This window comes from Limulus polyphemus, unplaced genomic scaffold (assembly GCF_000517525.1).
Source record: "Limulus polyphemus unplaced genomic scaffold, Limulus_polyphemus-2.1.2 Scaffold5091, whole genome shotgun sequence".
NCBI classification, from domain to species: domain Eukaryota; kingdom Metazoa; phylum Arthropoda; class Merostomata; order Xiphosura; family Limulidae; genus Limulus; species Limulus polyphemus.
In genome coordinates, this window is record NW_013670701.1 from 21,699 (window position 1) to 33,252 (window position 11,554).

General features: G+C 34.4%; 1 protein-coding gene across 2 annotated transcripts in view; it reads left to right on the forward strand.

The window, feature by feature from the left end:
• The window catches only part of LOC106472110 (aldehyde dehydrogenase family 8 member A1-like), a 49,721-nt gene that overhangs the window by 20,450 nt on the left and 17,717 nt on the right, over positions 1 to 11,554 (forward strand). For both annotated transcript variants that reach the window (XM_013932736.2, XM_022400713.1), the window contains exon 5: positions 8,134 to 8,300. In XM_013932736.2, the coding sequence (XP_013788190.1) occupies positions 8,134 to 8,300 (167 nt within the window). The remainder of the gene's footprint in view (positions 1 to 8,133; positions 8,301 to 11,554) is intronic.

Here is an 11,554-nt window from a genome sequence, read left to right on the forward strand (position 1 = left end):
TGGACTGGGCCTTTAGTCAATGCTTCTTCCTCCTCTGTTTCTCATATCAGTTGGCTTTCCATTCCCCTAAGACTCTCTTACATTCAATCATTGAGCACAAGCCATTCAGGATCTTCTGCACAGAGACATAAAGCTTGTCACCTTCTCTCATGAGGGCTTTTATTCTTTGCTGTTTGTAGTACCATAATAAACAGACAATTGGTGACCAGCCATTGATATTTCTTGTCTCAATCTCTTCCTTCAGCCTCTTCAGTTTACAATGGAGTCCTTTCTTTCCCTTCAGTTGCTCTTTTCATGCAGACTATGGATGACAAAATTTGACATCACAGATGCCTACCTTCATGTTCTGGTTGCTGAGTTTTCAAGGTGTTATCTTCATTTCATGCATGACACCCAGGTGTTTCAGTTTTGTGCTCTACCAATCAGTCTTGTTTCTGCTCTATACATTTTTTGCCAGACATTCAGAGCTTTTTCATACCATCTTCACTCTCTCAGTGTTCACACTCACCATTACCTGGATGACTGACTTCTTCTTTCTCTTTCCAGCCATTTGGCAGAACTACACACTCAAACTCTGGTATTAGAAGCTGTGAGAGCTGGTTGTCTTATCAAAGAGTAGTAGTCTTTTCTTACTCCCACACAGTACTTTATTCAGTTATGGGTATTTTAAATTCCAGACTCAGCTGGGGCCAACCTTTTCCTCTATTCCTTCAGGCCATGGAACAGGCAGTTCTCCACCAGCACACACAGTTATATCTCTTTTGGGGATGTGGGCATCCTTGGAATTACTCATTTCTTTAGGTCAGGCCCACATGAGGGTCCTTCAGTGGTAGTTATGGAACCAGTGGAACATTTGCACTGGATTGTCAAGTGAAACTGTCAAATTCCAGTGTGCTGAATCTCAGCTGGTGGTTGAACAGGGACAACCCAACTGTAGAAGTCTCTCTACTGCCTCCATAGCCAGAGGTACATCTGTTCACAGATGCTTCTCTTCAGGGCTGGGGTGTTTGTATAGACAAAATGGAATTCAAGGAACTTTGAACTGTAGAAGAAGCTTTTCTCCACATCAATCTCTTAGAACTTTTAGCAGTTCAGTGAGCTATGATTCAGGTCTCCAATTGTTGTGAGGGAAAGTGAAAATGCTTTATTTGGACAATTCCACATTAGTCTCATCCTTTTCAAAGCAAGGGGGCACTCACTCCAGAACTCTTTGTTCTTGATCAGTGGATCTTCTTCTTTGAGCACACAAACACCAGATTGTTCTCCTTGCTTGTCAATTTCCAGGGTAAATGAATCTAGTGGCCCACTAGTTATCTCATCCCAACAAAGATCTTCCTATGGAATGGGTTCTTCTTCCTCAAGATTTTCATTGGATCTGCTCTTGTCTTGGGACTCCACAGATCAACTCTTTCACCACACATTGGAATGATCAGTTCCCACCCTTCTGATCTCCAGTACCTTACCTTCTGACTTTGGGAGTAGAGGCTCTCAGCCAGGATTGTATGGTCTTCATCTTTATGTATTCCCTCAGATTCATCTGCTTTCTAATATTCTGTCACTGATTCTCTCCATGTCCAGTCAAGTTCTTCTAGTGGCACTTTATTGGCCAGGTCAGCCCTGGTTTCCACTCCTCCAGTATCTTCAGGAGTGTCCACTTCTTCTCCATCCTCCCTGGCCATCTCTCCTACATCAGCCTTGGTTGGACATTTTTCATTTCACCCAGCAGTTGGTGTTATTTGACTTCATGCCTGGCTTTTATGCGGTCTATCACATGACATCAGGGATTGACATCTTGACTGGTGTCCTTATTAACACATTCCATTCATCATTCTTCTATTAAGTTTATCAAAGGAAATGTTTTACTTATCATCAATGGTCTCTCAGACATGGGTATAACCCTTCACATCCCACTGTGCAACATGTTTCTAAATTTTGGACATGGTTGTTTGACAAAAGTTTGGCACCTTTGGCTGTTGCCCGATATAAGAATGCCTTATCTTCTCCTTTTTGTTTTTCTGTGTAAAGTTTTGTCATTACTTTTCGAATCATTTGAAGTTATCCATCCTCATCACTCTTTCTAGGTTCCTAACTGGGATATTGCAGTGGTTCTCCAAGCATTATCATGTCCTCCTTTTGAACTTTTGAGGTCATGCTTACTATATCATCTTTCACGTAAAACATGTTTTCTTCTGTTATTTGCTCGGAGTTGAAGTTCAGTTGTGTTTGCACTCCATGTTCACAGGATACTGTACCATTCCATTTCTATTCTGTTGTATCGAAACAAGGTCCTTTTTACCTAAAATTGCACCAACTAGGGAAGAAGATAATATTTTCTCAGCTACTCATCTTCCTTCCACTTCCCATTTGAACAATCTTTTGGATCCAGATCGTTTTGTGATGCTGCCTGGTTCAGGCTGGCATGCACTGCAGCATTTCAGGGACCACATCATAGGTTATTTATCCATTAGGATATTTCAGTTTCATGCGACTTAGGCCCTGTCACTTTGATAAGTTGAATTTGTTAACTGGTTTGAATAGCTTACTCTGGTCTTTCATTGGAGACTTCTTTGGGTCTCATCTCATCAAGTTTGACATATATCAATGTCTCTGGCAGCTCGATTGTGTCACTTGCTGGAAGAAATTGTACAGGCTGGTATGTGGACCACGCCTAACACCTTTATATTATAGACAGTCTCCTCCTCAGATGGGTTTCAGTTACCCCGTTTGGCTATTCTACACACACACCAGTTCAATTGTACAAAGGTGAGTTACTTAATTTTTTTCCTTTTTGAGGACCTTTTCATAATTTTAATTTGGATTCCATTCAGTGGCCAGTGTTGCCTAGTCAGGTATGTTTTTACAAATCCACACTAGCTACCAGTAGACTAACAACTAAATTCCTGGTAACAGTGAGCTCTGTTTAAATGGGAGAGTTTCATGGGACCACCTTGGCACTTTCTGGATGGTGAACAATTGTTTTATATCAAATATCACATACAATACTGGACTGCCATCATGAGTAAAGCATAAAGGCACTTTGCCCATCCCTGCTAACCTCTGGATTGAACAAATTCAGGTTGGTTTGCTTTTCAAAACAGGAAATGTGGTTCACCTATTGCACCATCTCTTTAGCATCGTTCGTCAGGACTCCATAATGCAAGTTTCTCCCCTTCTCTTCTAGTGGAGCAAGGGAGTCTTTACCACTCTCTGTTTCCAGTCATTGGAGTTGTGGACAGAAGTCTAATCCTCCTGAGTGATGTTTGTATTCTTTATTCCACTCAAGGAGAAGAGGGCAAAGCTGGTTACCCTCCCACCCATAACCCTGGATGGTTTTCCCAGATGTTAGGTGGGAAGCTGGTACATCCAACATGGGAGCCTCCTCATAATTCCAATTCAGAAATGACACTTTGCTATCCAGTTGCAAGAGTGTGGCCCTTCTCTTTTAGTCATTCTCTTACTTTCCAAGATCATGGAAGAGGGTCCTCAACTCCTCGTAATTCTGCATGAGGAGCATTATGTCTGTGAGACATTAGTTGAACTTTGTTTGTTCCCCATCTTCCTCATAATTCCAGGAGCAAGAGATGTTACCTTGTCTCCTAGGTTGAGGAGTTAGGATTTTGGTTCATAATTCCAGGCTTTGTTCCTTTAGGCTGAGTGAAGTGTGAATTGGCTCTCTAATTCCGAGTTCAGTTTGTTGCATTCAGTGCATCTTCAGGTTGGGGGTAACACTTGTCCGGTTGGATGTTACTTGTCTTTCCTTCGTAATTCCAGTGGTTTGTATGTGACATTCTGTAACTTTCAGGTTGGGTGCCTGAGCCCATAATTCCAAGTTCGGTGTGTTGCATTTTGTGCTTCTTCAGGTTGGAGTGAGGGTTTGTCCACTTAGGTGTTGCTTGCCTTCTCTCCATAATTCTGGAAGTTCAATATGCAACCTATTGTAACTTTCAGGTTGGGTTCCCTTCATATCATATTTCTATTATACAATTATATCATATTGCAGTCCCTATGTCCTAGCCACTATACCTTGGATCTGGCTTCAAGTCCACAGCCATATAATTCCAACAACGAGACATGGAACCTTGTAAGTGTGGTTGGGGCCTGGTCAAATCTCATGATAATGAACAATGTTGACTCTGTAGCTGGTTGGCATTTATTGCCCACGTATAAATTTCATTCTACCTGAAAAGCATATCTGTTCCAGAAGCAGTACAGACTCCCACTAATGTGCTTTATTGTATCTGAATTTTGCACACCTGTTTTTTTACTCAGATGCTTTCTATGTGGATCTTGCACTCACTGGCCCCTCTACCTATTCAATGTGGGATTCTATCTAAAGTGTGAGATGAGGTAAGTGTGTTTCGGAAGCTTACATTTTCCTATACCGAAAATGTATTTCCGGTAATACCTACCTCCCCTCACACTATCCTGCCCTTCCTCCCCATGTTAGCTGGTGTTCAGGTCTGATAAACATGCCAGTCTTGAAAAAGTGAAGGAGAAAGAATAACAGGGAGCTTATGTATGGATTGGGTACAGAGGGTGCATTGATGAAGGTGGAAAGAGTCACAAGGTTAAAATCACTAGGGTTGATATAGTGTGGTAAAACGACTGAAGCAAACGAGGTAGATTTCATACCATTGCTTAGATGGGCAAAGAAGAGAACCTTTGTTCGGATAAAGCTAAAGTGTGAGAGAAGGTAAGTATTATCGGAAATACAATTTCAGTATAGAAAAACATAGGCTGTCTGTTAATACTTTTAGTATATCTATACAGTTTACTGGACTAAAATATTTATAAATTAGAAACAGGAAGCTTAGTTTTCACCTATTTTTGTCTTCAGGTTATAAATAAAAATTGCTTATATATTAAATGTTTTCCATTAATATTAATAATTAGTTAGTAGTATAATACTGCTTAGAGAATAAAAACACTTAACACTTAAAGTTGATTGATAAAAATTAAGTCACAGTATTGAAAATTGTAACTTGAAATTATCATACTTTGTTTTTTTTACTAAACATTGTGTAGAGAGATGTATAATTAAGGCTTGATCTTTTTCACAGTAAGCAAATGTAGAGTTTGGATTAATGTGATAAAAATCGTGAAACATTACAGTAATTACTTTAGGGAGAATGATGTACTTATTCTGTGCCTTTATCGAGTCTTGAAACCAGGTAGTTGTGAAGTAAATGATAAAAACAATTTTAACAAATACCTGTTTTAGCAATTGTAGATAGCACTTACACTTGTAATATTTTCAATACTTGAGAGAATTAAATGAAAGAAATACATGTATGAGCCAATATTTACACCCAGATTTAAAGTTGCATGTGCCATAATTATATGATAAGTTGGAAATGTGTACTTTTCTGGAGTCTCTTTTTGAATTCTACTTGTTGATTGGGAGGGGAGGAGGTGTTTTGTAGTCTAGTAGATCTGAACCTGAAACTTCCATACCTTTTACATTATGCATTTGTGCAACATGAACATAGTGGTTTTCCAGGGAGAGAGAGAGAAAAAAGTATTAAATACTAAACCATATTTTTCTACATTTACTAATAAAAAAAACTATCAATGAAATTTGAAATGGTATGTAATTGTGTAATGGAATCGTGTTGTTCAGTTGTATGTAAGTATTCTAACCAATATGATTGTAGTGGAAACTAATAACCAGTTTTCATTGAGCAGCTTTCTCATAATTCTTGATTTACAAAAGCTAGGGTAAGGAAGGATTTACTTATAATGTAGCATGAGCTAGGGTAAGGAAGGGTTTACTTATAATGCAACAAGATCTAGGGTAAGGAAGGGTTTACTTATAATGCAACAAGAGCTATGGTAAGGAAGGATTTACTTATAATGCAGCAAGAGCTAGGGTGTTATCCAAATGAGACGATGCCACACTGTAGAGTTTGTAAATAGCTCAACATAATTTATTATGAAACATTTAAATTTGATTAGAAAATCCACTTGAGCTATTCTCTTGTCATGATAATTCTTATAGTTGTGCTATTATTCTTTTTAATAAAAGCATTAACCACACTGACATCATCTTTATTTTCTATCAGTTTTTAAATATCAGAAAAAAATGCAGCTATTGTGGTACTGTTAAATTGTCTTAACAGTTTAGTTTCATTACTAAAATAATGACATCTAAGTTGTTTTTTCAAGAGCCAAGTTGTACAATGTGCTATCTGCACTGTGCCTACTATAGGGATAAAACTGAATTTTAGAATTATAAGCCTTCAGATTTATGGTGTAATCACCATATGGGAATATTTCTTTGCATTGAATCTCAACAAAATTTCTTTTTTATTAAGTTTAAAACAATATGTATATATTTTATTAAGAAATTTAATTGCATATAATCATACAGCTGAATTTTTTGTATACATTATCAGAATGGCATGGCATGCAGCACTGAAAATATAATAATACCATTCTAATACCCAGTATAGTTACTGGTACTTTAACAAAAATAAGATAGCAGTGAAATGTAAATATACATGTTTACCCAGTATAAAAATGAGAGAATTTGAAACTTCACTTTATTTGTTTACATGATGAAATTCTAGAAGCAAATAAAATTCAACATGACTGAATGATTACTATAGATAAATAATAATATTCAAAAAAATTATTAGTTGAACAGACCTCCCAGGAAAACCACTATGAACACATGCAGATCAGTTTTTTCACCATTCCCTACAACTTTTTCTATGGTTTGTATTAAATAACCTGTCCCATTGCAGAATTGTTACAATTTCACATTAAACATATGAAGTAAAGAATCAGCTTTAAAGACAAAAATGTGGAAGGATATATTGTACACTCGCATTTCATGAACTGTTCATTTGGAGGTTCTTACTTCAAGCACATAAAAAGGGCTGAAAGCACCAAAACCCAAGGTGAGTGTTAATTATTAAACTTTTTAAAGAAGTTCATACTGTGCTTTCACTGAACATGATTTTGAATACTGTTTCTGAATCTGCATTGGTTTTATTTTCTGTAAGTTTGTATCTAAGGTGAAATGTCATGCAGTTATGTTCTTTAACATTATTTTGAGTAAACCTGTGAAATGAAATAATACAGTGTCTGCAATTTCTGTCCTTGTTTTGCTAATGTCTTTCAATCCCAAGGAGTTGTTCAACTATAAACATTGGTCAGTTTGCATACACACATATCCTACATTTACATGTCTACTTATTATATTCTGACCTTGCTTCTACATTGCACACAGCATGGCCTGTAGTGATATGATACTTCCTAAAACACATGTGGTAACTATGGTGCCTCCAGTGTACCATTTAGTGTCAGTAGTGAATAATGACTACTTGCATTGACATGGTATGTAGTGAAACCCTACAATCCAATGAATTTACAAGAACAGGGAATAAGTCCCCCCTCATCCACACCATTAGTTATCAAGTATTTCATCCAGATCACAAACATCAAGGACTTAATAGGAGGTTGTGCTCAGATGTAGCAAAGAAAAGTTACTAAACTTTAATAGTTAAGTAGCCAAAGTTTATAACCATTGGACAACATTGTTAAATGTTATGACATTTTTATACCTATTGTATAATGTGTGGACATACAGTAATATTTCTCCTTTTGTTTAGGACTAGTCTTGATTCTTTGTAATCAGCTAAGTAAGATTTAATTGCAGCATAACACAATTATTAGAACTGTGGATTCTTACTACATCACCTGACACATGGATAGTTTGCACTGACTTTATGGAACTATTGCAACTTATACCATTGTGCCTACATACATTTAACTTATCTTTTACAAAGTAAGTTTAAAAAATTTTGTTATATTTTATATCATATCACAGATGAAGATAGATTTTTTCATCATCCATTTAGGTAAGAAAACTTAAAAGTTAATGATGGTAGGTTTCTGTTATTGTTTTTGTACATTGGGTTTTCACTTAAATAAACAGTAATGATTTCATATTCGTTAATAAATCAGCATACGGTAGGGTAATTGTTTTCATATTTTTATCATAGAAGAAATATATATATATGTATATATTAAAATGTATGTATGCTTTTAACACATTGTTAGGACTTTGTGTTAGTAAATTAGTTTACCTGTTTCGTATGTATAATCTCCTCCCCACCTGCTTTTTAGGTTTACCTCCTGGTGTGGTGAACATGGTGTTTGGATATGGATCTACTGTTGGTGAGCTTTTGGCAAAACATCCCAATGTAAAAGCTATTTCATTTACTGGAAGCACTATAACTGGCAAACGGATTTCACAGATTACTGCTCCTTACATGAAAAAACTTTCATTGGAGGTATGAACAGAAACTACTAAACTTTCATTTTGCCATCTTTGAGCTATATTATATTTTTTATACCCTATTTATTCCTTATTAACACAGCCAAACAGATTCTCTAAATATGTTTTGCTGTTAGATATTCATCTAGAAATGAGTTTTTTTCTTCAGTTTGGATTTTAGAGATTTCTGCAAATTGATAAAAAGGTTATTCTTAGGGAGCTAATACTGCTTTAATACACTTATTGCAGTTTGAATGTAACTAAAATTTATATACATAAGTAAAAGCACTTTTGAATCATAAATAGCATTATTCTATGAAAATTTTTGAATAACAATTACAAGTATTTTAAACATGTTGAACCTCAATCTAGAGTATTCTTCAGCAAAATGGATTTTTTCAATGATTAAAACCTGCAGCTTTAAATAAACGTGTTATTAGATTTATTTATCTATATTTTTCATTTACTGGTTTAGGTGAAACACCTAATTAACAGTTAGTTATGTATGTGAAAGCTTATTCTGTAAAAATGTATAATAACAAATAATTGAAAAGCTATATTGCATTACTAAAGAGTATCTGCTTTTCTAATCCACTCTGATAATACTTGTTCCCAAAAATAATTTCCATCATCAGTAGCCCTGGGGTAACCTAAAACAAAAGACATTGATTAAGCCTCCTGAGTTGTAGATTTAATTCAAGTGAATGTTTTTGGTGTATTATTTCATTATTAGGATTTAAAGAACACTTAGAAATTCTACTATAAATTAATTTCTTACTCAGCCTTTCAGCAGAAAACAATGTGTATAATGTAAAGTGTTACTGTCTGTATCATTTTATAGAGAGAGAGTGAAAAGGTTTTTAAACACTAAGATGGTCCAAATCAAAATTTGTTGATTGAACCAACTTAAAAGTGCTTGTGGATTTATTTTAGATGATTTACATTTTCTTATATCTTTTAGAATATCTGAGTTACCTAGTATGATGGAAAGAGATGTTAAAAATTGTTTTATTATTAACTAGAGGATTGGGCTATTTGTGTTTTTTTCTGAATCATTTTAACCCTATCGCGATGGGTCACATGTCGAAGGCCATGTCATCTCGTTTGTTGACTTGCATTCAAAATTTTATTGAACTAATATTTCATGAATTTATGTTAATAAGTTTGGTATCCAACTGTAGATTATTATTAAAATTTTAGAACTACTCATTACTCAATTTGTTAATTTAAAAGTTAATATAAAAAAACACAGCTAAACATCAATTTTTGTGTGTCATGTGGTATGATGAATGCAGCACTGGTTCATATAAGATGTTTGTGATGTTAAAATACAAAGTCTATAGTTTTGTATGAATTAGGAACTCAAACTACCAATATTGACAAGCGAGAATATAAAATGAGAACCTCTTATCTTTTCTATTTGCTGAGATATTGCTCATGTACTGAATCAAACACAGTGGACCTCCACCCACCTCTTTCGATTTTTGGAAATGCTCCCTTATATAAACTTACTTTTATATATGACATGAATAACCAATTGTAAAATCAGAATGTCCTCCTAGTGGTTTTCTCGGCCATTTTGATGTGTTATTGTTTTAGTCTCGTTCTTTTCACACAAAATTTCAAATGATAAGGTAATTATTTAGTGAGTTTGAAATTTCATATTTTTTTAGACCAAAATACACCTTAGTTACTATGCTTTATAAATTATAGTGGAATTCTATGGTATCAATATAGTAATTTATAATTTTTTGGGGGGTTATTTAAAATGTATATATAAAACCTAAAAAAAATTTTCTCTTCTTATCCTACATGTGGGAAATTTCATAAGGTTTCGCAACCTACAACAAGCAGCAAATGAGTACAAAGGTCATAATTAGAACAGATAATTGTTTGCTTTACTTCTTTATTTACTGTTCTATGTTTTAAGAAAAATAAGTTTAATAACTTATTTATAAATAGTAATAATCTATATACATATATAATGTATAATAATAGAAATGTAACTGTATTTTACAAATTACTAGTCAACTAAAACACAGCCAAGACAGGTCATTTTGTAAAGACTAAAGGTCAGTTTTATATTATTGGATATGGTATCAAGAGTGCATGTGTGCCACATCATTGTAACTTCTGTATTGTTAGCCAGGCATGGCTGGAAGGTCAATATAATAAAAATATTAAATATATATATATGTCTAATGTTATGAGATTTAAACTACTTAGATTAAACATTTGTGTTTTCTTGTTATAATCTGTAGTCATTCTGGGATGAAAAAAGCATAATTTAAATGTATTTCCTAATTTTTTATAGTGATTATGAGGCCGGTCAAATTGACAGATCCCATAGAGTAAGGATAGAGAAAATAACAAAAAAATATGGTGTTTTACTGAAAACAAGTGTTTGAAATATATTTAGGAAGTTTTAGAGATTACACAAATAATATTTGAGATTTTGGGGATGAACAATAGTTTTTTAGTTATAACATGAAAATCACTTTGCACTTGGACTGGTAATGAAACAGACTCGATATTTTCACAAAAAATCTATAATAGAAATACTTCATTAAAATATCTGATTTTTTGTGTATGAAAGACTTGTAATCTTTACTAAAAGTCTAACAAATTTGGTGAAGATACATTCTTACTTCATTAAAAGTTATAGTATAAATATGTAACTTGTATATTATACCGAGCCCATTGTGAAAAGGTTAATAGGACCATGCACATGTTCACTCAGCAGCTAATCAGCAGAAATACTGCCTGAGTTAGACCATTACTTTATTTATTATTACTGATCTAATCAGTAATAAAAAACTTTACTCCTTTGGGGAAAATGCATCATTACCCTCCCTAAGAAAGATTGTCAATATATAATGTACATAAAAGAACGTTTGGTTTGAAATTCATGCAAAGATACATGAGGGTTATCTGTGCTCATAAAAGAAGAAGGATTTATGAAGTTTTAGGAATAACAATAGAATTATCTGGCACTATCATGCACAGTTATTTCAAAAATTTATCAAAGTACTGGGTTGTATAGAGCATATTGTTACGTCTCCGTTTGTTAATTAATTTTCCGTAACTTCGTTCCGACGAAACTTTAGTGACACAAGTCCTTATTTAATAAAACTGGTTTATTCTTTCCGAATATAACTTTACGATACACTTAATTTCAACAATCATGCTAAAACAAACGCTATAACAACGAACGTGCTCAGCTTCAATAATACTCTCTGTCTGCAGATCAATTACTCACTGTCTACATAC